This window comes from Malurus melanocephalus, unplaced genomic scaffold (genome assembly GCF_030028575.1).
Source record: "Malurus melanocephalus ecotype Western Australia unplaced genomic scaffold, MMel_1.1 scaffold_174, whole genome shotgun sequence".
Taxonomy (NCBI): Eukaryota; Metazoa; Chordata; class Aves; order Passeriformes; family Maluridae; genus Malurus; species Malurus melanocephalus.
Window position 1 is genome coordinate 255,752 of NW_026623406.1, and position 25,157 is coordinate 280,908.

At 42.3% G+C, this 25,157-nt stretch overlaps 2 protein-coding genes across 3 annotated transcripts; both read right to left on the reverse strand.

Annotated features, from left to right (window-relative positions):
* Positions 1 to 2,540: 2,540 nt before the first annotated feature.
* On the reverse strand, positions 2,541 to 18,709 carry CENPI (centromere protein I). Of its 2 annotated transcripts, XM_057372561.1 has the most exons (21): positions 18,643 to 18,709; positions 16,919 to 17,239; positions 16,127 to 16,264; positions 15,677 to 15,795; positions 14,822 to 14,929; positions 13,679 to 13,727; positions 13,314 to 13,360; positions 12,551 to 12,640; positions 11,504 to 11,632; positions 11,079 to 11,243; positions 10,717 to 10,837; positions 10,428 to 10,516; positions 10,004 to 10,121; positions 9,841 to 9,905; positions 9,274 to 9,359; positions 8,745 to 8,880; positions 7,870 to 7,994; positions 6,763 to 6,811; positions 6,374 to 6,607; positions 4,484 to 4,525; positions 2,541 to 3,677 (listed from the first exon to the last, which is right to left on the reverse strand). In XM_057372561.1, the coding sequence occupies exons 2-21, from the start codon at positions 17,115 to 17,117 to the stop codon at positions 3,546 to 3,548; spliced, it is 2,241 nt and encodes a 746-aa protein (XP_057228544.1). In that variant the 5' UTR covers positions 17,118 to 17,239; positions 18,643 to 18,709; the 3' UTR covers positions 2,541 to 3,545. The 2 variants fall into 2 exon arrangements, with proteins under 2 accessions (XP_057228544.1, XP_057228545.1); XM_057372562.1 differs by lacking the exon at positions 11,504 to 11,632.
* A 1,598-nt stretch (positions 18,710 to 20,307) lies between these two features.
* TMEM35A (transmembrane protein 35A) lies at positions 20,308 to 24,803 on the reverse strand. The gene is made up of 2 exons (XM_057372565.1): positions 24,678 to 24,803; positions 20,308 to 21,813 (listed from the first exon to the last, which is right to left on the reverse strand). The coding sequence occupies exons 1-2, from the start codon at positions 24,795 to 24,797 to the stop codon at positions 21,427 to 21,429; spliced, it is 507 nt and encodes a 168-aa protein (XP_057228548.1). The 5' UTR covers positions 24,798 to 24,803; the 3' UTR covers positions 20,308 to 21,426.
* Between the last annotated feature and the right edge of the window lie 354 nt (positions 24,804 to 25,157).

Consider the following 25,157-nt stretch of genomic DNA (forward strand, 5'->3'; position numbering starts at 1 on the left):
TATTAATGACAAGTTATCAGAAGATCTAGGACAACAGCCAGACAGGAGTTTCACTGTGCTGTGATTCTGAAAATGAACCCTTTGCCAGGTCAGATCCCACAGTTTCCCTTGTTCCTGCCTCCCCTGTGCACAGATTTGTGATAAGCCATTTTGTCACAGCAGCCAGGAGGTGATTACCCTGCCCTAGAGGGCTTACAACTGAGCTTTGCCTGAAAGACAAAGGGAACCAAGTGAGGAGACACTGGGTAGAGGCACAAAAATCTCAAACATTACATAAAAAAAAAGGCAAAGGGAATTTTATTTTGGTAACAGTTAAATGTTACTAAAGAGTCCARGAGCACCCATATTGGCAGTTGTTAGAGCTGCAGTACAAGCCTCACAGATTCAATTTTCTGAGTGGTTACAGCTGTACCACCTTCTAAATCCTTGGGTCCTGATTTATTCATGGCATTAGGAATGCAAAATGCAAGCAGAGGGAAGTAGGCCAACAAAAGAATAGAAAGCAGGGATACAGAGGAACCAGTTTCTTCATTCCAGCTGAAAACAGGTTGAAATTWTTAACTCTTTCAGAGCAAGCTGTCTCTGAAAGAGCAATGGACTCTGATGCATTGAGATGCACAAAGGAGTCTATCACCACACAATAAAATRATGATTAACAGAAACACAAAGGAAACATGGCTTCAGAAAAAGAATTCGGATTAACTCTAGCCCAAGGCATTTGGATTTTCAGATGCATAATGCTCACTGTGTCTGACAGGGAGGGGTTAAGGGCTTTGGTTRTGTGAACTGTGGACCAGATGTTTAGCTGGTGCAACTCAACACAGATCCATTAGAAATTAGTGGATGCATACCCCAGACAGGATTCTGGCCCRGTACTTTGAAATCCTATTTAATACCCACTCAGAATTTTCCAAAGGGAGAGGCCTCACTTTTTGAAATCAGTTAAAAGGCTCCTAGCAATGCTATGGGATGTGGTTAAATTGAAATGGCCACTGCCATGGCCTTGCTTATGATATTACAAAACCCCTAAATSAAAAGCCTATAGAAACCTTGTGACAAATAACACAACAGAGTTCTTTCTGCTCCAGTTTCATAGTGTCCACCTGCCTTAAAATGGGCAGAAACAGGCATGAGACGTAAATCACTCTTTTGTTACTTACCAGGAAATTGATGGATCTTGACTGTGTCCATTTTAGTCCTCAGAGCAGAAGTTGTGGTCAGCCAAGTCTTTAAGCATGTGCTTTTAATAGAAAATGGTCTGCAAAATTTGCTGTGATGATTCAAATGCAAAAAGCAAGCAGGGAAAAAAAATCAAAGAAAACAGAAAAGGTACAGTAGCACATTCCTCCCTAACASGGCCATTCTTCCACTCAAGTGCAATACTAGTCAAATAGTTAGAGAGGAAAAAAGAGAAGAAAAATGTCCAAATGTCAAAAAAGACAAGAATTACCACAGCATAAAGAGGCTAAAATTCATCTCTAGTGCCCAGTAATACCAGGCACATCTTTGCCGCATGGTAAAACAGGTATCTTGTSCAACAAAAAAGACATTAAAAGCAAGCTAGCAGGTTATCTGTCCTATTGCTGTAGTTGTGCACCCCTAAGTGCCCAACCTGTGCACTTGAATGTCAAAACTGTGCATMGTCTGCTTTCATAACAGAGGGTATAATAAAAAGACCTGTGATGCTGCAAGTCTTCCAGAACATGATTCTGTGTTTTCTCAACCAAACACCAACCCCAAGGAAAAGCTGATCTCAGGGACCATTAACTGTAAAATATTCAGTATATCCTAAAGGATTCTGTTATAAGCTCCTTTAAATACATTTACCTACATCACACACTCTYTTAAGAACGTGGGCATCTTTCACAAGTGAAATGAAGCCTCTGGCAGCACCTGCCAGTCTGACAGGAWTGGCAGAGCTCTGCACCTTCCACAAACTCCAAGCAGCACTCAGCTGACAGGAAGCCTTGTCTTCCTGGCTATTGCTTCTTGGAGATGTCCTGCATCTGCTCCTTTCCCCACTGAATGAGGCTGCCATGCACACATCTGTCAGTGGGCCCATGGAATCACTCCAGCCTTATTCCTATACAGAATCCCAGGGTGGAAGTACGAGTCTGGTCAGCATCTGAAGACACCTGCATGGTATAAGGACAAAAACTAAGGATTGARCTGTCTTCAGGGACTGCAGTGCACAGGCTTTCCAGTATAAGTGGAAATAGCATTTCCAACACTTTTTTGAAGGTARCTTCACAGAAAAATTATAAAACTCGTTATGTGTTACATCTTGAAACATATCCACTTGGAGGAATTTGTAATAGCTGGARTTTCCTCTGTTGAAGAAATATAATCAGGGTTTTGAAAATCTGTTTCTCTTGACAAAAATTATCAAGCAGCACTTAGAGTAGTTGGAGTAACACAGATGGATGAAAAAGGGCAGTACTTTAGAAATATTAACCARATGTACTTGAGCTGAGAACTGTGGTACTCAACCAGTCTGATTTTGAGGAAATGAAGAAAGCAAACATCTTTAGTAGCTCCAGAGTTGCTCTCAGGACTGATTCCTTTACTGAGTCAAAGTACAGATTAACAATGCAAAATTCAGTATAATCTAACCCAACTCACCGGTGGTTAAAACCTTGCTTTATAGCAGAAAAATAAAGTTCATTTAAATTTTGGAAACCTCAGTTCAGCTTCTCTCAGCTTATACTCAGAGGTAAAATAAAATGACAGGAGAAGATGCATTTTGTAGAACAGTTTTTTACAAAGTAACACATTGGAAACATGTTACAGAATATAAATTATATATATGTACACATATAATACACAACACCTACAGAGCTAAGAACACAGAAAGGGAAGCCACATTTGTACTTTTGAGTAGAAAACAGTCAGCTGGTGGCTCAAATCAATAAACCATCAACTGAACATCAAATTTTCCAGCTGAATTAGAAATTCATTATAACCTAAGCTAGCAAAAAGTCTTTTCTGGAAGCCYCAAAATGAAAGTTTATTTCAGGAAGGTCAGCTTGGTCAGCCTGTTAAAAGTYACTATTTACAGGGGATTGGGAAACACACTGCTCCAATCCAATACACACACAGCATCCCTGAAAGGCTTTGTTCAGTTGTTGAGTTGATTTAGTTGTTCCTCATTACCTGCTGTTGAGGAAGACAAAGCAGGTCAAGGATCAGCATTACTTATAAAACAGCGCTGCTCAATGCAGTTTTGAGATGGAAAATGTTTGTTTCTCAATCAAAATAGATACTCCAACAGAGAAACACTAGGGTAAAAAAGGTGGATGTTATAGAAGCACAGCTCACCAGCTTCAGACCAAAGAAATTCAGCAGGGACAAGAGAGAGTTCAGTGCCAGTGAACCAAGCCAGCCTAAACAACCCTTCTGTGTTTTCATTTTCATAAGAGAGATGTCAGTACAAAAGTGGAGATAAGGGTAATTGATCTGTTTCTTTCCTCTGAGGAAGAATTAGTGRCACAGTCCTTTAGAGTCTGCTGGTCTGCTCCAGATGACAATTCCGGTGAATTCCAGAGTCACATTTGCATGTTCTCCGCTTTACTGCGAGCGGCCTGGGAAACACGACTGATGCTGCTCTCAATAAAGACCTTCAGCCCCTTCAAACCCTGAGCATAGAGATATTCCAGATACCAGTCCCACTTCTTCCCCTGTAAACCAAAAAGAAGAGTCAGATGTGCAGAACAAAGCTTTACCTTTCTTAAGCTTTACCTTTCTTAATTGAAAAGGTCTGCAAACACTGCCTTCCTGTGTGACAGCATCCACGTTTGACATCTGTAAAAACCCACAGGTGCACAGGGTCACCTCCTATTCCCAAATGCCCACAATTATACAATACACATTCTTAGACTGAATCATCATCTTTCTTTAATAGTGRAAGTTTATATAAACTTTTATAAACCAGTTCTAGAAAGAGCAAAGCCTATTAGATCACAAATTAAATGAACATGGATATTAAAATCTTCCTTCCATGACTAGTGGTGATTCCTCCAGATCAGGTTTGAAGCATGCTGTGATACAGGAAAGGAAAACCWACTGCCAATGTATTGCTCAGTGGAGGATTCCTGTTCAAAGCTGTAACAAAGCTACTTATCTGTCTCAGARACATAATATGAAGCAGGATTTGTATTATCAATTAATTTTTTAAGTGCAGCAAGAATGTCACTTTCTCAGGAGCCTGAAGAGAACAACAAACAGCCCTGTCCTGATAYTGCACTGACTCATGAAGGAAAGATGTAAAATCTCAAACCATTAACCATAGGTGACTAGATAGGTAAGTGTTGATGTCTTCTTGTTTGGCCCTGTTAAGAGACTGAATCAAAACCTGCAGGTGGAATTTTTCCCTTTCAAAATTTTTATAGAACATTTGTGGACTTGGTGAATATTACCACCTCATTCTCTTATATACAGCTGCTGAAAAATGCCTGCTTCCGTTTATTAAAACAAGAAATCTTACCTTAATAAATCTGAAGTTGAAGGTGGTATCATCAGGACAAGCCTTAAGGAGAGGGAATAAAACAACATCAAGTCAGATTAAAAGTATGTTCAGAGTTTCTGGGTCTCTGCTTAGTTCCCTCCTAAATCAGGAATTTGCAGGTGTGCAAAAAAATGCAGAGATTTTTAATCCTGCTTCAGAGGGGGCTTCCAGCATTATACTCAGTGCATAAGTGGCAAGGTAACATCTGGACCCTCTTGCCCTGTGCTGCAGCATTACAGAATAGCAACAGGRAATATTCACAGGTATCTTTACCATCGTCTCTCCACTATGTAAAAGTTTCCCTTTCAAAACGTTAGAAATTCCCAACAATGAGACAGAACAAGAGGAGAGAACCGACACTGAAATCAGTGCTTGTGCTCCCCTGTGCTGCAGAGCAGTGCCCTCTGGTGCTCAGCACTGCTGTGTCCCTGCAGCTCAACATTATTTTCTCCTGCCTTGAAGTATATTGGTCATAGCTGCTAAGCAATAGCTCTCCTAGCTCTACAGTAGGAAGACAATTCAAAAATTTCCAACCAGAAGGTTTTGGGGGGTTTCTTAAGGGATTTTGAGGTTGGGTATTTTTTGGTTTATGTTTTATGGTTGTTGGTTTGTAGTTTGTTTTTGTTTTGTTTATGTGCAAAACCTACAAAGAAGAATTAGGAATCTGTGTCAGGGAAAGTTTAGGTTGGATATTAGGAAAAGGTCTTCCTCCTTTTGGAAGGAGGGTGGTTGGGCACGGGAACAGGCTCCCCAGGAAAGTGGTCACAGCTCCAAGCCTGACAAARTGCAAGAAATGTTTTGAAAACACTCTCAGGCACGGAGTGGGATTCTTGGGCTGTCCTCTACAGAGGCAGGAGTTGGATTCTATGATGTCTGTGGGTTCCTTCTATTGCAGGATATTCCATGATTCCAAGAAGCCTCAAAATAAAAATTAGAATATTTGAGATATGTACAACTTCTTTTCCTTGGTCTAACAAAACCAAAATAGCCTCCTCCAGCAAAGACCAAATTTGGGTTTAATCAACAATAAGACACAAACTAACTTGATTCAGGACACTGAACACAAAACAAAGGCAAATTTGTCAAGTATTCCTAAGCAGCATTCTTTGCTTCAACTTCTCAGGTGCCCCTTGCCACATTCCAGGAGTTACACCTACGCTTGCCTCGAGCCTGCCAGCTTTTGTCACAACAAACTGGCATCTTTGTGCAGCCCTTGGACAGCCCACAAAACCTGGCTTCTTGGAGCAGCTCACATATCTTGGAACAATAACAGCTCTGGCAGGCTGCTCCTTCCACTTTTCAGCAGCTGCAGTGAACACATGATGGCACCCACAGTCCAAGACAACTCCTGGCAGAGTTCACACCACACAAGACAGCACCATGTTATCTTACCCCTGTGCTTGAAGCAGCTACTTGTATTTCTGTTTTAAWAAGTCATACTCAAAATCTACCACAAGAGCCAGAAAGCACCGCTAACAAATTCTATGACCAGCTGTTAACTGTTAACTATGGGTTTCTTGATTTTCCAGAGTTTAAATACTTAGATCACACTGTTTTGTAGGGCAGGATGAATCTCTGGTAAGCTTTTACTGAATTTTCATTTATTTCATTAATTAGCTATTTTAGTTCTATCTCAAAATGATCATAAGTAAAAATTCACATCCARAACTGCTACAGTCATACACTGAACTGCTTTCATACCACACAAAGACTCTTCAAATTGTGCCATTAATCTGACACAAACACAGAATGCCACAGAAGCTTTTGAAAGCTCAGTTGCCTCTCCAAGTGAGCCASGACACAGAGATACCTCTAGAGAAACCGTCAAGAGAGAACATCTGGTGCCCCAATCTTGGCCTACACCATTACCTGCTGCAGGAAGTGAACAGAGTAGCCCATCATGGCTGGATGGTAGACAATGTTAAAGCTGTTTTTTAATTCCTTCACTGCAGTTTTACTCAGCAGTTCATCATCCATACGAAGACCTTGAGGATGAATATCCTTCTGGAATACACTGGATGTCCACAGACAGCCCACCATAGCTGTTATGTACTGGTTGTACTCTTGGTATGTCTGGTTACTGAACTTGAACTGMAGTATTTTCTGAGGGGAAAAAAACAAATCAATAAATAACATCCTCAAAGCAGCTGTGCACTCCCTCCAAGTMCTTAAAAAATGGTCATTAGTACTCCTCCCCTCCACTCAACCCAATTCCTTGCAAAGGTCTTTCTAGCACATAACRGATGTGTTCACAATACCTTTTTACTCAGCTCATTTTCTTTTGCAGCCACCAAGTTGGTTCGATACCTGAAAAAAAAACAAAAAGGAGGAAGTAAGGGCTTGTAAATTTTTACTACATGCCTGTGTTGAAAAAATCTGGAGGAATGTATCAAGAAAACTTGTTTCTGCCATGAGAAAGATCATCAAACTTTATTGGTAAAAAAGAGAGACATGAAAAAGAATTCAAAGCGACTTTATCCCTTGGCAGAGTAGGGACACATCTAATACAATTAGTTTCTTAAATGATTCAAACATGACCGGTTTGACTGGGAGAGTCACCTTCATAAAGGCAACACACAAGAATGGACATCCARCCTTAAAATCAGCAGAGAAATGCAGTGTGTTTTTAAGAAGGAAGACTTTCATTCACTAAGCAAAGAAACAGAAGCCACTGGAAGTAATGCAACTTGACAGTTGTTCTATATAATAAGCACTAGCTCCTCTTATTTCCTAGAGACCGTCCTGTCATGTTAATTACCCTGAAGATTCCTTAGAGAAAAAGCCACATGGAGAGCCCTGCACCAGCTGTCAGCTATTGGCTACTCTTCTCCTCAGATGCAGCCACCGGAACTAACAAGGCCAAGAAGTGCAGCCTTGGTGGTGGATCYTGCAGAGCAATAAACAGTGCTGTCTTTGGCCTTGCCAGCAGCACAGTCCCCAGGGCAGTCCCCAGTTCCTGGAGTTTGGAGGTGGAAGAAGTGCTCCCTACTCAGCACAAGGCAGAACTTTTGAGGAAAAGCTCAGGTGTAATAGTCAAAGCATAGGAGTAGAAGTTGTAGAGTTATACTGTTCATTCCAGCTGGCTGATTTTAGTTCTCTCAAAACAACAGGGGAAATTCTTCCTTTACATACCAAAGATATGGAAATAATACTGGGAAAGAGGTCAGAATCCTGCTACTTTGGATAACAGACTGAAAAAAAGGATAGGAACTACAACTATAAAATCTTTTATCATGAAAGCACGAGTAGAACTTTCGCCTTGCATGGCAAGAAGTAGATTCCAGATTTTACAACAAAGTAATTTAATTTCCAAGAGACTGAAAGAGAAGACAAGGAGTCCCTGCAGCCCACACCTGTTGTAGTACCTGTACATAATGTAGCAGAGCTGATTCAAGTTGACAGAATCCATGCAGAGCAGTGCTGGGTAGAAAACCCCAGCAGGAGGCATTATCAGCAAAGGCAGATTGTACTTCAGGTACATGTCACACACCTGCAGGAATGAAGCACATCCAGGCTGATTATTACTGCCAAAATTAATCWTTATTACAGACCCTCAAGGAGGTAAGAGAAACAGAGAGCATGGCRCTGCATTCTAGCCAGATCCATCAACTTCATTCAGAAGGGAAGACCAGAGTGTCTTCTGCAAAACCCATTAGACTTGTGCATTTTTAACRGACAATTTAGTTACAAATAGATCCCAGAACCATCACTGTTTTTGCTACTATTCCCAACCTAAATTGTAAGAGCTGTTGCTATTGTTACAGCATGGCTGGAGTTCACAGTAAGCACAAATACAGAGAGGACATGAGGAAGCTGGAGAATAGACTTAAAGCTATTTAATGCTATTTAGTTTGCCTACAGCACAAACTAGGAAAAACCCCACATTTTTAAGGAAACACTGAAGGGAAAAAAACAAGATATACTGTTTGAAATTGAAGTGATCATTATTCTTTTCTTTAAGTCAGCATTAAAAAAGCATGTTATGTCCTACTGTTACTTCTTCCCCAGTYCACCTCTGAATTAAGAGCAACCACTTTCTAGGAGCTTATTTAGTTCTCCCTATGGATGCAATAGCAGCAGCTCTYACCTGTAGATCTACCAAGTATTTGGAATATTCTTGGATTTAATGATGGAGTTTTTTAAACTACAATGAGGAGATGTTTTTATGCTCTAGCTTAAAAAAAATGCAAACAGCCTTAGTAGTATTACAAAAGAAAGACAAAACAATAGGGATACACACGGTCTCATAGAAATCCAGAATGAAGTAGAGCAAGAACGTGGAATTGTTTTCCAAACGCAGTGCAAYAGTAGAGATCCGTCCAACAAAGTGGACCAGTTCAGCCACCACGTTTACTAGCCCAGAAAGGGTGGTGTTCCTGCAGCAAACACATGGCACAACAGTACAGATACCTCTTTGCAAACAGCGGCATGGAAAATGGTAAAACAAAATCAAAGTTTATGCTTTTGCCCCATCAAACACTCAGCAACAGACTCTTGTTCTTCAATACAGCCAATAATGTATTATTATCAGCACCATAATAAACACCCAACTGTCAGGTTTATGAGGATTTTGAATCCTGGACACTTCAATATCCAATATCCAACAGAAATAAAGAAAGACAAAGAACAGAACTGACAAGATAGCTAACAATATAGCAGAATCATAACATTATTAACTTTCCAGCTGGTCTTTATGCTGTGTGTTAGGGCTAGAATAAACTTCTAAATACACTGCTGAGCAATGCACAGAACATGGTTTGCAAACTTACAAGGAAGAAAACTCTGAATCCATTTGAATCRCATTGCAATTTAACCAGTTCTGCAACAGCTGTTTCAGGGTCTCAAGAACGCTGCACTGCAAAAGCCAAAAGAAGTCACGTTGATGACAATTTATGCAAGCAAATAATTCTAAACCAAAAATGCCATGAGAGTTGGCATATCTAAGGAAAAGTACCCGGAGCTTCTCAGGAGCAGTGACATAGTTGCATGTCCCCTAGAATTGAATGTATGTATTATATAGCTTTTCCTGAAAAATGCGAGTTTCAAATAGTGAGTTAAGTTAAAACTGCAGTAAAACAAACAAACAATTGTGCTGTGTGCCATCAGTTCTTTTTATGTCCAGTGCCCCAGCTTAATTCTAATATAAAACAGAAGATCTCTTAAAGGCACCAATTTCCTAAAGAAGTTGAAACTGTAGGTGTATATTTTACCCTTGTTTGGGCACAGACTTCTCAAAACGAAGTTCGCTATACAATTCCTCAGACTGCTACACCTAACACAAGTGCAGATAGCAGTATCAACTAGAAGCAAATAGCCATTGTATTCACTTAAATTACCTTAAAGTAAATGGATGATGTGTAAAAAAGCTGTGCCAGTGGATCATAGAGATTTGACTTAATGTCTGAAATAAATGAGAAAGCAGTATGATATCAGTACACAAATTCTATGTCCCAAGATATCCCCACTGTCCAACCTCACCCAAAGATCTGCAGCACATACCAGAGACACTGCTGAGGGGGATCCAACTCACAAGTCTGAGGACTTCTGACCGGCAGCAGACACCATCCCAGAGAGGAAGGGTCCTATACAGGAACTCTTCACAGTCAGCAAGTCCTTCCTACAAAGGAGAAGAGAAGCATTCAAAGATTTATCTCATATGACTGCAACTTGCTGTGCTCACATCACTGARGAGGCTTGCACCTCCTTCCAGCTATGCAACTTGCCAGGACATTCAAATTATCACTCTCAGATTATTTTCAGGAAGAACACAAGGACATTTCCAGAACATTGACTTGCTATAGATACAGGTATTTTTATTGCTTGAGTCACTGTCTCAGAATTACTACAGGAAACAGGTAAGTCCCAGAAGTTCTTTGAGGGAAGACTTTGTGAAAACCTTGGCTTCCACAAAACATGCACTTACCTGCAAGAAACATTCTGCCTTGTAGACAGTGTCCAGGAAGCTCTTGAATTCTTCTTCATTTGGGTTATCAACCACACACCAGGTGCATTCTGAACAGGAGAGAATACTGTACTTGAATACGAGCACAGCAAGAACAATGAGAAACCAAATTCAGTTCYCTTCCAGTAGCTGCTTTAACACTATATGGTCATCACGATAAATCTGAATAGCAAAGTAGCATTAGTGAAAAGTGAAAAGCCTCAGACATCCTTTACCTCCCTACCCCACAAGATAATCCTAAAGGTCCTACCTTCCTGGAGCATCTGGCCCATCCAATAGTAGAGCCTCAGGTAAATAGATTCATCTTTCACACAGTTCATGTAATGAAGCAATAAGGGGTTTGTTAGCACTGAACCCATCTGGGAGGGAAACTGCAAGAGAAAAAGTAAAGAAAGAATTATTCAGTATTTACATCAGTAAACTGCCAGAGAATCTCATGCCCAATCTTTTTACCAGCAACAAKACCATCTCCAGGACTCATCCACCAKCCTTAGTTAGGACTAGATGCTCTGTTAAAACTAGATAGCCCACATGCTACTCAAATATAAACAGGGCATAAAGGATTATCCTTTGRTCTCCRAAAMCATTCACCAAGACCTTCCTGAAACTCACCTCTAGACAGTGAATGTTTTGTAGGAGCTGAGGGAAGGTGCGCAGCTGCTCCACTGGAAAAGACGCATTTGCGCTGTACGACTCAACACTGCTCTTTTCCCTGTCCTCTTCTAAGTTATTTGTGTTTGTACTACTTGCAGGTATAACCAACTGAGCGTTCCATTTCTGTGGAAAAGAAACACAAAGGAATAGCAATGACTCTGCTTCCAAAGTAGTTGGGTGCATTCATGAACAGTGTTCCCAGAAAGACCCAGTTTTACAAAAGAGGTATCCAAACTTTCATTATTATAGATTGCTGCATTTCTATATAGTGACTGCCCCCTTTCTAGTGTTGAAATAAAGCCAGACTCCCRTTATTAGCCAATATTCATAATGAAAACCACTTCTTGGCATCTTCTAGGGTGTGTCTTAGGCCTACAACATACCCTTTTTCGTGACTGAGGTTGAGATGTGCCTAAAAACACTGCCTGGGACAGGGGAGAGGGTCCCTGGTTTCTTTGCCTTACTGCAGTGATGGCTGCTTTCCACGGGCCCTCTGAACTCTTGAAATAAGTCTGAAAACAGAAATCAGACATCCATRCAAGAAGCCAGGCTAAGACAAAGCAACAGAAAGATCAGTTTCTATTCTGATAAACAGCACCACAGTCACACAGAGACACTCAACGCTGCCTGACAGATGTAAATTCTCCAACAGATGACTGCAGCACAATGCAAAGTATAAATTTATAGAACARTGTAAAAGTACAAACAGATTGAAATAAAACAAATTTTATTTTATAGAAACTCAACTTGCCTTCATGTAAATTAAATGTCTGTTCTAAAAAATCTACAAAAAACCTCAAACTCAAGTCTAACTCATTAAAAAAAATGCCACACAATTTAAGTCTCACCTGCTGCTCTTTTGGGTTATACATCTGGTTCTGCTACATGTATTCTACTTGGGGCTGAGCATATACATAGGCCTCTCTAAAAGAGGAGTAGTTTTTTGCTGTTCCTTGAGGCTCTGACAAATCAGTTCACTACTTTTTACTGGTTTTTACTACTGATTTTTACCTGCTTCTTTCTCTCTCCTATGACACAATCTTTCCAAGTGCAAAGCTATTTACTTCCATTGTCATTTGTACTTGAGAATGTCAGTAAATAGAACAATGCCTTGACAAATTAGACAGTTTATTTCCTGAAGAACTTTATATTGTGTGAAACAAGTCAATGCCACCAGGAGCATCAAAAGAAGGATTAAAGTAATCCTCATAAGATAAAGGTAGATGTCATTCCATACCAAATCATCTCATTATGCTGAAGAGGAAACAAAACACAAGGCAAGGAATCCTCATCTAAACCTGATTTTACTCAGTGAAAAGAAAAAATAGAATTAATCTTCACCAGTAAATCCTGCTACAGCTTAAATGGAAAGCTCTGTACAAATGCCGTAGTAAATCCTGATTTCAAATTGACTAAATCTAATTCCTTACCTTCATTTTCCCAGGAAGGGTTATGGTCACCTGTTCCGGGCAGAAAAGTTTGTAAAGTGACAGTAGAGCTTGCAGATAAGACTGCATTCCCTGTCAAATGACAGAACAAGAGGGAAAACGTGGGGTATGCTCTTAATATAGAAACTGAATGCTGTATTTTAGGAGCAAAAAAACCCCCAGTGATCAGTTAAAGCTAAATTTCTAGAGCTACATGTCACCATGCAACCATAAACAACTGAAAGTGACAGAAACAACAGAAATTGGGTCAATGAAATACCATAGGAAGAGGACTGAAGACCTTTCTGTAGTCATAACTAATGAAAAGCAATGTAACAATCAAAGCTATGAAAAATAGTCTTCTGCTATCTAAAAACCATATTATTRTAGCAATGGCTTTTTTCTTACAAAAAAGGAAGCAAGGTCCTCTACAATCTCACATTTTTCAGTAATTTTTGGTACCCCTTGCAAAAGGAAGATGAATAGGAAGTTAWAGACTGTCATAGATAAATGAAGTTGCCCCTTGCTTCAGAGATTTCACCATACCTAGTCACAAAACACAGAGCTTTGTGTACATCATTGTATGTGCTCACAAAACATGCATGAAAATCAGGGATGCACATGCAAGAGTGAAGCTTTGATGCTACAAAGACTAAAACCTACAATTCCTARTCCAGCCACTCTTCTCCACTCTGTAAGGACATTAGTCTTGCAAAGTGCATTATTAACCACAGTTCAAATTCTACAAGAAYAGAAATAAACTCACCATTTTTGCTTGGAGGTCAAGCAATTTCCTAATCCGAAAAGGCTTGACTGGAAATACAATTAAGAAGATAAAGGATTTTAAAAACATTTAAGGAAAATTATGTAAAAACCATTTTTTAATAAAGTCATGGCAAAGTAAGCAGAATGAATCATCCTTATTTCCAATAAGAAATAAGGCTAAGAGAGGGGCTTCCAATTCAGCAAGTGTCACACAAAATTTTGCCTGAATTGCCACTCATTCTTCCTTGCCTTAAAAAGTACAATGTTGGGTAATCATTGTACTAATATTGTATTGGAAAAAAAGGCATTACCAGCAAACAGAATCAGAAACAAAATGGTTCTCCAGCTCACACAGGTGAGACTCACCACTTTCTTTCCGGGTCAGCAGGTAGAGCAGGTGGCAGATGTAGGGGCACTGCAAAGCAAAGGCAGCCATGAGCTCTCCTGCTGCTGTAGACACACAGCCAGGAAACACAAAAACCAGCAAGAGAGACAGTGCCAAATATCAACTTGATTTAAAACTTTATCTGCACTGTGAGCAGTCCTGACAGTAACCAAGCYATTTCATTAACTTGGATCATTTCTTTTGGAACATGGTCTAGAAATTACAAGGGTCAGCAGCGAAAGTGCAATTACATTTTCAAAAGGAAAGGCACCTTTGAACCAATATWCATTTTTAGAGCTTCTAATGGCAGTAGAGTCTGTAAAGGGTCTTAAATTAGTTTCAAACTAACTCTGGTGCACTTTCCAACTGACCCATCATGCCTGAAAATGCTATTTTAAACAGTAAGAACTAAAATCCAGTTTTATGGAAAGACTATAACTAAAGTTAACCTAAAACCATTAATAACATTACAAGAAATATAACTTGGAACTTTGGGAGTTTGTCTTAACCACAAAAATATCCTAAACTGAAAGAATATTAACAATTTCATACCTAACATAACGRCCAAGATCATCTTAATAAGCACTGAATCCAAACACTTGAAAATTCCTGGGTTTTACAGTCGCCATRTGGCAGAAATTGCCTGAATGCTTGTTCTCTTTTAAGCTACATTTCAAATCAATTATGCAGAACAGCAATTAGTTTTTCAYCCTTAAATAAACAGTGCTCTAAAAACTTTGGGTTTTTTTTTCCCAAGGTATACAAGTCAGTTTCTCCCCAGGAGCAGGAAACTTYACCTGCTGATGTCTGACAATCCCAGAGACTGCTGCACCACAGTTACTCTTGGGAATTCAGACAGAATATATGGGCACACACTCTGATACAGAATAGCAATTCTTGGAAGCATTTTTAAGCAGACAGACCACAGCAATCTTACAGTACTTGCCTCCTTATGGATCTAAACTACCCAGCAATCTTGTAATGCAAAGGGAAAATACAAGAAGTTCCAGCCATGAGTAAATGGTCTCTAAATACCTACTTCAGACTAATTCTAGCATTAATATACTACCAATGCACATTTAGTTTTATTTTGTCAGTTTCATATGTTCTTCAGCTCTCCTTACCATTTTCTCATCTTGCAGGAAGGAGAAGAAGAAACCATAGAGAGCATGAAGTTGTTCCTTGTGATCGATGAAGTCAAACACTGTGATCAACCACCTTAAAAAAAGCACCTGCAGACAGGAAAAAAGCCATATTACATTAAGTGATGKGCTAAAGCAGGGTAGAGGAGACAGTAGGCGACTCCAGAGACATAATCAGTAAGGATACACACCACTCTCAAGGATAACCAGAGACCTACAGACAAACAGTTTAAGGGTAACTCAGATTAGGAAAATCTGACAAGGGATTCACCAGGTAAATAATGGGCCCCATCACTGCTGTTGGCAACTGGGTTTTGGTTTCTATAACCATGGGACCCTATTTGTGTATCAATGGGACATGGTTGGTTTGGCATCATTAGGTTAATGACTGCACTCCGTGGTCTTAAAAATCTTTTCCAATCTAAATGATTCTATCATGTATACCTTTGAGCAGACCATGTGAATATGAAAAACACGGCTAACATTAAGTCACATTGCCACAACCAAGGTGCACATAACCTAAGGGATACATCACTGAAGTTGAAGGATGCCTTACATAGCAGAAGTATTTCACAGAAATGTTGGTGGAGAGACCCCTCCTGAGAGGAGTTCAAAGATACAACACAAGCAGGAGCTGTATTTCCACTGACACATATAAGGTGTTTCTTGTTTGCCACTGCCATTACAGCAATGGGCATCTCTGCCAGTCTTGGTAAACGACAGTATCTTTTGTAAGACCTTGTACATTAAAAACTCTGGATTTTTGATTCCTCAAAATAACCTGCTCTTACGGTTCCTGTGCAGAAGCAATAACTACRTGAACACTTAATAAATTACCTGGATGCTGCTTGAGCATTTGCTGGCACAGAGCCAAGACACAGCTGTAACCAGAGAACTTTCTGGTATCACTGAGGTTGGAATGAGGCTCTTCAATAAACGAGTATTCACCGTATCAACTGAAAAAAAAAACCAATTTCAAATAAGACGGTGCTCATGTACCAGGTTCTTCAATATGGTGTTGAAGCTTAGGTCAAAATTCCCTCTGAACAAAATTATTTAGAGCTTCCTTGCTCAAAGTGTATAGGAATTTAGTCAGGACATACCTGTACCTCAAAGAATTATGAGAAATAATTGATTCCATCTTAACAAAAGAAAATGAAAATTACACCAAAACATACTGGAAGAATTAATTTTATATAGTACCATAAACACATTCTCTCAGAAGGTTTGATTAAAGGGAAAAGACACATTCACAGAAGGTACAACAGCAGTACATAAATGCTTTACCAAATTTTCCACTGAGCACCGCACTCAGCAGTATCTCAAATGCTTCAGGGGGCAGCCCTTGTTGCAGGGCAGTGCTTTCCACAGTAGCCAAGTGTTTCTGCAGAACAGTGTTCTTCTTCAGTGCAACAGGGTTTTGAACTAGGAAAAACAAATAGGACAAGCACACAATGAAACAACTTCTGAACAGAAATTAACTTAAGGCTTTTCTGAACTCTCCCTCCATATAGTCCTTTTTTTTACAAAGTAACAAAGAGAGAAAAAACTTTTAACACATAAAAAATTACATAGCTTAGGGATTAAACAGGGAAAAAGAAGTAAAATTATTTTAAAATTAGTAGCATTTTAATAAGAAATAYGTAGAGGGACTTTTTACAAGAGCATGTAGTGACAGGATAAGGGGAAATGGCTTCAAACTAACAAAGRTTCAGATGGGAAATTGGGAAAAATTCTTCCTTGTGAGGCTGGTGGGGCCCTGGCACAGGTTGCCCAGAAAGCTGTGGCTGCCCCATCCCTGGAAGTGTCCAATGCCAGGTTGGATGGGGTCCTGAGCAACCTTGTTTTAYTGGAARGTKTCCCTGCCCATGGCAGGTGGTTAGGTCCTTCCAATCCAAACCATTCTATGTTATTTCTTTTTCTTTACATAGTAGCAACAGCAAACTTGTAAGACATTAARGAAATAATACATATCTCAGGGATTAAAGAGGGAAAACAGATGTAAATTAGATTTTGTAAATTAAGAATGTAGTTTTTATCTTCTCAGTCCTAGACAGCCAACCTTAAAAATGCTCTTACCTTTCTCCAAGTAGCTCAAAGCTTGTTCCAGAGARCTTTCCTGGCTATCATATTTCTGATCATTAGAAGATAGATTATTCTGCAAACTTTTTTCAGGGTTAATTCTCCCTCCTTTTCGCCACGCAGAGAGATCAGTTTGGCTTTTATGGAAAACGTGCAGAGGCTGCTTCGGGGTCTTAGAACTCCGTCTTCGCTGCATCCTTTCAGACTGCCAGCTGAGACTGGAGAATTTTACTCATTTGTAATATGAGAGCCAATCCTTCATTAGGCAAGAAAAGAGASAAACCTCCCACAGCTGAGGGACATTAGAGAGCTGGTTCTCTGCAAGGAAAAAACATTCATTTTTCTGGCAAGCAGATTTTAGAGGCATCCTGCATAAGGCAAGAGTAAATTCAGAAGAAATAATTTAGAGCTCACTGCTCCCCTAAAGATCAGACAAAATCCTCAGAAGATGCACAAACAACASTGTATCAAAGCTCTCATCTTTCACTTAAAAAGGAAGAAAAAGTTCCCAAGTAAAAATTAACACAAGCTCCTTTCAAGTTAAAAATTATCTGATACAATCTTAYATAATATTTTGATAAAAAACTCAACATAGCCAGAATGTTAGCAAAACTTTCAAATTTTCTTGAAAGCACAAGAGCTACTGACAGTGCCAAACTGCGCAGCTCTGGGTGAAATACAGCCACAAAAAGTGGCATTTTCTCCTCAGTATGCTGGAGAGATCAACCTTTTACCCACAAGCCAGGAAATTTTGCTACGATTTCCTGGACTTGGTAGAGTGTGAAGCCCTGTCCCTGGATTGCTGGAGCCTACCTTTCCTGACACAATAAAACAGAACGACTTTCAATTCATACTCCCTCTTCAGCTCTCACTTCCTTACAAAGTTAAAATAATCTCTATTTCCCTATAGTTTGTTTGTCACTTTCTTGTGCAGCAAAGYTCAGTGATCACACTCTGGAGTACAGCAACAGCTTTCTCTCAGCTTCCTCAGCACCTTCTCTATATGTGTTTTGTTTTMTTTTGTCCTGCAGGAGTTCTGCCAGAAAGGTTTGGTGAAGAGGAGAGCAGAAGTACCAGGCTGGAAAGGCAGTTCTGGCTGATATGCCAGCCCCATGCCGACCCTCGGTGCTGACACTGCCRCACAGGAGTGTGACACCAGCCCCCTCACCCTCCTCCCCAGGCACCCCCTTCCCCTGCAGCCCCCACTGTGACTCGCTCAGAGCATCCCGAGGGGACAGAGCGGGCGAGGCCTGYCCGGCCCGGCCCGGCCCAGCCCAGCCCGGCGGCCCAAGGGCCCTCCAGCCCCCAGTGGACAGCCGGGTCGGGGAGAGGGGGGAGTCACTGACCAACTGCTCTCATACCACTGACCCTCCGGCTGCTCTGGCCACTGACAACCCCCTCTCACGGCCCCTGACCATTCTCCGGCCACTGCCCTGGGCATTGACCACTCCAGGGCAATTGACCCTCCCGCTACCCTGGGCACTGACCACCCCCTGCCACGCCCAGTGACTCTCCCTCTGCTCTGGCCACTCGGCATCCACGACCACCAACCGTCCCTCTGCTCTGAGCACTGACTCCCTCCTAGAGGCCGCTGACCATCCCGCTGCCGCGGCCACTGACTGTTCCAGAACAACCGACCCTCCGGCTGCCCTGGGCACTCATCACCCCCTCCCACAGCCGCCGACCATCCCATGAACACTGACCATTCCACRGCCACTGACCCTCCACAGACGCCTCCCGCCGGCTCCAACCGTCCCTGCGTTCAAACCCCGCCGCCACCGCCCCGCGCAGGCGCACTGCCCGCAGCCGCGCGCGCCGGCTCCCTCACGCCCCTCCGCGCATGCGCAGCGCTGACACTGAGTGTCACGGGCGGGAATGGCGGCGGCGCTTCCGCCCTTCCTGCGCCGGGCTCCTCTGCGCATGCGCAGCCCGTGAGGGGCGGGGCCGGCCCGGGCCTGGCGGGGCGGGAATTCCCCTGAGGGGAAGTTCTCCCTCTCCTCAGGGGTCTCCGTGTGCATGGGGCTGGGAACGCCAGCCTAAGATCCCGTTTTAAAAAAGAGAGAGGGGGAAAAAGGTACATATAAACTCGAGGCTCTACACAGTGGCTCCTGGGTGAGGCCAACCGGAATAAAAATAGGGGCGTGGAGACGAGATAGAAAAGCGCATGGGGGATAAACAGAAGGCAAGAATTAAAAAAAACAAAAAATTAGCATCGAGGTCTTACAGAAGGAGTGGGTCTGTTCTTGTCACTTCCAGCGAGCACAGATGGCTGGAAGCTTCCAAAAATAGCTGTTTAATGCTGGGGGKCAGTGACGGAGGTCAGCCCGCTAAGATAAATACAGAATTCTTGTTACTGGGCTCCAAGATGGGTTGTCTCGGTCTGTAACAAAGAACACGCAGCCACTGCTGCGGGTCAGTTGTTCATATCCCTGCAAATATGATAAAAGGGAACTTCTTTAGTATTCATTGAACAGTCTGAAGCTTTTATAGATACAGGCTTTGCTCCGTGGGATGCTTTATTATTATCTCTACAAGCTTCAGGGAGGAATGTCACAAAACAATTGTTCCCAAAGGTTTCCAGGGTTGGATGTATGGGTGAAAGGGCTGCAGCAGCAGWTCAGTTGTGTAGGAATGCACAGCATGATGTGGGCTTGAGTTGGTGGTATTTTTATTTGGTTRTGAATTAAAACATTTTTAGTAACCYCAGTCAGGAYATGGTAGTTAAAGTGTCTTTTGGAAAGTAAAACAAATTCTGTTTATATTTTGGGTGACCTTGAGACAGTCTGTGGAGATGAAATTGTCTAACAGAAGTTTGTTCTTTTGCTCAGGGTGCACATCTGATAAGAGATATTTAGTCCATCTGGAGCTCTGGAAGGAGTCTTTTTCACCATACAGACATATATTTATATAGGGCTATATCTGTTTTAGCAGCAAACTTCAGGAGAAAACTGCATATGAACATCCATCATCAATTTTCATAGAGATACAATGCTGACAGTTTACTGGAGTTACCTTTTCTCACTGCTACATTGAACTGTAACAGAAATTTATTTGAGACAGTTTCAATAAAAAATCCAGATGTCTCTTTTAAATATCTGTGGTTAATAATGTATCACCAAGTAGAGTTTATCTGACTTCCACTCCGCATCACCTTGTCTCTGAAATTGCCTAACATGATTCTGCCCATTTTAGGTGCAGTATTTGACCACAAGAAAGTGCTTTCAGATGTGTCTCTCAAATAAGAAATTGGTTTCTGTAAAGACATTTTTCTCCAAATTTCAAAAAGTTTATTTTTGTGAATAATTAAAAAAAAAAAAAAGGAAAAACTGAAAACAGACAAACATTAAGAAAACCAGACAAATAATTCAGAGGTAACAAAATAAAAAAAAAAAAAAGGAAAAACTGAAAACAGACAAACATTAAGAAAACCAGACAAATAATTCAGAGGTAACACATGCTCCTTATGACACTCTAAGATTTCAGATACAACACAGGGATTCAGGCTCTGGTAACAGGACTTATCCCAGCTCACTGAGGCTGTATGTGGGATGAGCAGTGAGGTACCTGCAATTGTTCAGACCCTCATCTACCAGAAATAAACAACAATTCTATAAAGTCACAGCAGCCGTGGGGAAAAAAAAAAAAAAAGTTTTTTTTCTCGCAAGGAACGGGAGCACAGTGCTACTTGCCAACATAAGAGAGATATTTTGGAGTTCTTTGGGCAGTTCTGCTCCCCATCCCCTCTCCAGGGACCCTTACACTCTGCCAAGAAGCGTAAAGAAATGCTACTGTCTCATGTGAAGCAAAAAAATGCTGTTATCAGGCCATTGTCCCAGTTTTGGAGCCTCTGTGTGGAAATCAAGGAAGATGTGAACAGAGCATCCCCTATTTTCTCTGGATAACCATTCTATAGAAAGGACTAGGCACAGAGGCAGCAAAGCCTAAGGAATCCCTCTCTCCAGCACAACAAACAGCACTTTTTTGGTAATAGGGTCCTTTTCACCCTTTGACTATGGAAAGGGAAATGCAGATGTGTGTGTGGGGCTGCACAGTCCAGCACAGGGACACCGGTCATGTCCTGCCCAGCCACTGTTCCGGGCAGCAGCAGTGCACCAGGCCAGCTCTGCTGCCGTGGGGCTCAGGGCTGGCACTCAGGRACTGCTCTCCCCACTGCAGCAGTGCCAAGGCAGCCTGGCTGCCCATCCAGGTGTCTGCCCAAGGTCTCAGTCTGGTTTTTCAGCTCCTGCTGAGGCCAGCACTGCTCCAGCCAGGTTGCTGACTGCCTCCAAGCTGTCCCCGTGGAAGCTAGCTTGTGTTTTTCTACGTTACAGGGCAGCAGCAAAAGCAAGACTACAGTGTAGACATACCTTGTATCTCTCAGACCCCAAGTGCAACTTTATTTAGACAGACAAAAAAATATGCAAATAGGTAAATAAAAACCAAATTTTCTGGGTGATTTTGGAGAGAGCTGCCTCGAGGGTCCGTGTTTCCTCACATGCACTCAACTAGGATACCTTCATTTTGCCTTTCTCGGGAGCTGCTTCATGGATGAGTGGCTGCTCATCCCCATTCACSGACAGCATCCTCTTCTCCGGTGGCAGCTCCTCGGGCTGGCGGGCAATCAGCAGGCGGCAGGTGAGCAGGATCCCAAAAACCAGGGCGTGGGCATAACGCTTCAGGGGATCTCCCACGAGCTGGTGGAAAAAGAGCACGGCCAGCACGAGGAGGAGGAGGAGGAAGTTGGCCACGTCTTTGGGGCGMCCAGGCACCAGTGTCATGACAATGCCACACGCCACTTCCAGGGCGCCGATGCTCTTGCGGAGGAGGATGGAGCTCACTCCCATCTTCTTGAGCATGGGCAGGGCCCGCACGTAGCTTTTGTACGCTCGTTTCTGGAATCAAGCAGACAAGGACATCATGTGAGAAAGTGAAGGCAAAGGTGACTTCCATTGAAACAGACTGATGTGCAACATGACCTAAAAATCATTTCAGTCATCACAGGCCCCTCTGGCACAATACCCAATCTGTAAAACTTCTGTTTGGGGGGATATTAACCCATCATTCTGCAATTCCCCCTTTAGAAGCTGTTGTCTCCTCACTGGAAAACAGTTCTGCAACTTCACATCCATCTTTGGAACTACAACTGGGCCAGATGCACCTTACCCTGAAAACTGATGTTCTAATTGCCAGAATTACCAGTGCAGAGCCATGTTGTTAAAACAAACAAACAAACAAACAAACAAACAAACAAACAAACAAACCCCTCTCTTAAAGTAATTTGCCCTTTAAAATARACTAATGCACCAAATCCCTGCAAAGCCAAGACACAGCAAATAAATACCAAAGTCTCTTTCTACCSCAAAGCAACTTACAATATCCCAAAWCAACTTGCAGCAGTGTTTATGGGCAGTGCAGTCTTAGGGTGGGACTACACATCAAAGCTCATTCACCAGTCCTATCTGTGCTTATACACATTTCTGAYCCTTTCTTTCCTCAGGTGAAAGCAAGCTGACTTTGACATTATTAGCTCCCTGGTTTATGCTGGATTTAGGAGCAGTATAAGTTGCAAGACTCAGACTGCTTACACAGCTGCCTCATTTTGGGGGGGAAAGAAACAACCTTTGTCCTTACACATGTCCAGGTTCTTGCCTTTGAACTTTAGGTGCTGATGGGCTTATTGGTTTGTTTGGGATTTTTTTTCTTTTTTTATTATACAATCAAATATCTCCCTTTTATATATATTTTAATAAGGCTCCCAATTATGTGAGACACTGAAATTATTTCCACYTAGACTTGAGTATAATATCCCTGAAGACATTCTTGCCACCGTGTTCTCTGTTTTCTAATCAGCATGAGGGAAATGGAAGCCAAATCTCAGGTACAGATTGTTCAGCTCWCACAGGCACTTATCAGACTGTGGATTTACTTCCATATGGTTTTGTAAACCTACATTACAGGCAAACAGAACTTCCCCATGTCTCTGTAGATTTTGATGCTTCCTTCTGATGCTTCACATGTGGCCAAAAAATATCCAGCATTGTCATTTTTTTGCTACAAAATAATTGAAGATCTTATGATACATTTACTCCAAGTGGATCCATTGTAAGGATGTATTTTAAACCATCGGTGACTAAAACCTCAGAGCAGACTATTTTTAAACAGTTGTGGAAAATACAGCTTTTTTAAGAAATGTACTATAAGAATGTCCTAGAGTACTCTGATATTTTTGGTATTTTAATAGACAAGCTAATGTGGTTTTTGCTGAATGAAAAACTGCAAGTTTGGTGKTTTAGGGAGATAACAGATGTTCTGTGTTTGCTGGGGGCAAAAAGCCATCCTTATGGATTAGCAAGGTCAGGTTTTTCCTAAYTGTCTGCATGACATGACAGACCACCACAGTATGTAGCACAGCAAAGGCAGGAGAGCCCAATGAGCCATGAATATGTAACAATATGGGCTATGAAGAATAATGGTGCTGTGTAATACCTGCTTTCTCCCTACAAAATCTGAGATAATTCCTACCTGTAGGCCTGACTCTTGGTAAAACAGAAAGGGACACAGAAACGAAATATTTTACAGAGCAAGCATTTTGCAATGCTTCTAAAGTCTGTGTGCTGGGTTGTTTTTTGTTTTGGGGTTTTTGTTTGTTTTTTTTTTTCTCTGTAGCAGAAGCTTAAGAGCTTTATTTTCTAGGGGTTTTACCTCATGTGTCTCTTGCCCATGAGTTACTTCTTGGGGATTTTCCTCTGTGAGATCCCTGTGCTGGGCTGCAGACTAGGCACTGCAATTCTGATGTTACTTGAGAGCTAAGAAAAAGCAGCTGGGCAGGTGGAGCAAAGGGAGAGAGCAGAATGTGCTGGAAACTTCCAGCACGGTTGTTTTAGGGKCACAAAAATTATACCAACAATTTCAACYAYCACAATAAATAACTGGGGAGGCAGRAGRGAAGGGGCAGGAGAATAAATAAACACAGATGAGAAAGCAAAATGTGGCAGCCAGTCCCCCACCTGCCTGCAGCTCGCAGCTGGCAAAGCCCTGCAGCAGGGCTGGCCCTGAGCAGAGAGGAGCATAAAACAGCTCACCAAGTGAGAAATAGATACAGTGACTTCTCCGTCCTCTCCTCACCCCTCTGGTCTTAGGCAAGAGGAGGAGAGGCTCATTTCCCAGGCCAAAGAGAATAATAAGGTAACTATTAATAATACCTTCCGCTGCCAGCTAAGAATCTTGAAGCATTTCACAATCATTAATTAATCCCTGCACAAGTCTGGTGAGGTAAGGACAGTCAGAGTCATTATCCTTGCTTTAAAGCATCGAATTTTGAGGACGAACATCTGCCAAAGCAGGCATCTGTTTTTCCTACCCCCCACCAATGGGCAGGTTTCCTCTCAGAGATCAGCTGTCCCTGCCTGCTSCACGTCTGGCTCTTCTTCAGGCCTTGCTTTTAGAGACCCGTGTCTCCCCATCCTTTGGGGGCTGTGTGTGCTGTGCTCCCCCATCCTTGCCTCCCTTCCCCAGCCTTATCCACCAGAGGTTCCTCCGTGGATAGGCTCAGCTGGAGCCCATGGCTGCCAGGATATCCTGGGCACTGCGTATTATTGGCTTCTCTCCATGACTATCAAGTAAGGAGCCAGATAAGCTTCTTCCCTCTCCTGCCCCTGGCTCGGGGCTCCGGGGCAGTCACCCCCTGCATCCCCCTCTGCTCCTGCCAAAAGGCAGGAGAGCCCTAAAGCACCTCCCTCCGTGCTGCCCGACTCACCATCTCATTGTAGGCATCCCTGCTGAGCCGGGGGGTCAGTTTGATGGTCCCCATAAAGACAAAGAAGAGCCCCAGGGCCACGGAGAGGGCGACGATGGTGATGGTCCTGGGAGATGCCATAGAGCTGCAGGATCCGGTCCTAGCGAGGCCTTGTGGCTCTGGCTGCCAGCCCGGGTGGGAGGGAGTCCGTCACCATTGAAGGCTGTAGGAATAAAGCTGCAGAGGCAGGAGGATGACGGCGGGAGGGGATTCAGCCTCCTCCACTCAGCAACCCCTGGGTCCTAAAGCCCTGCAGCCAGAGCCAGGCAGCTCCAGCACTGGAGCACAAGGGGAGCTCATCCTCTTGTTTCCTTGTGTGTTCCACAAATCGCCCACAGAAAGCCGAAACTGAGCCAGTCCTAGGGATGTGGGATGGCAGCCAAAGGCAGAGCACAGTTGTTCACTAGTGGGAAAATAAGGACGTGTTAGCAGAGGACACAG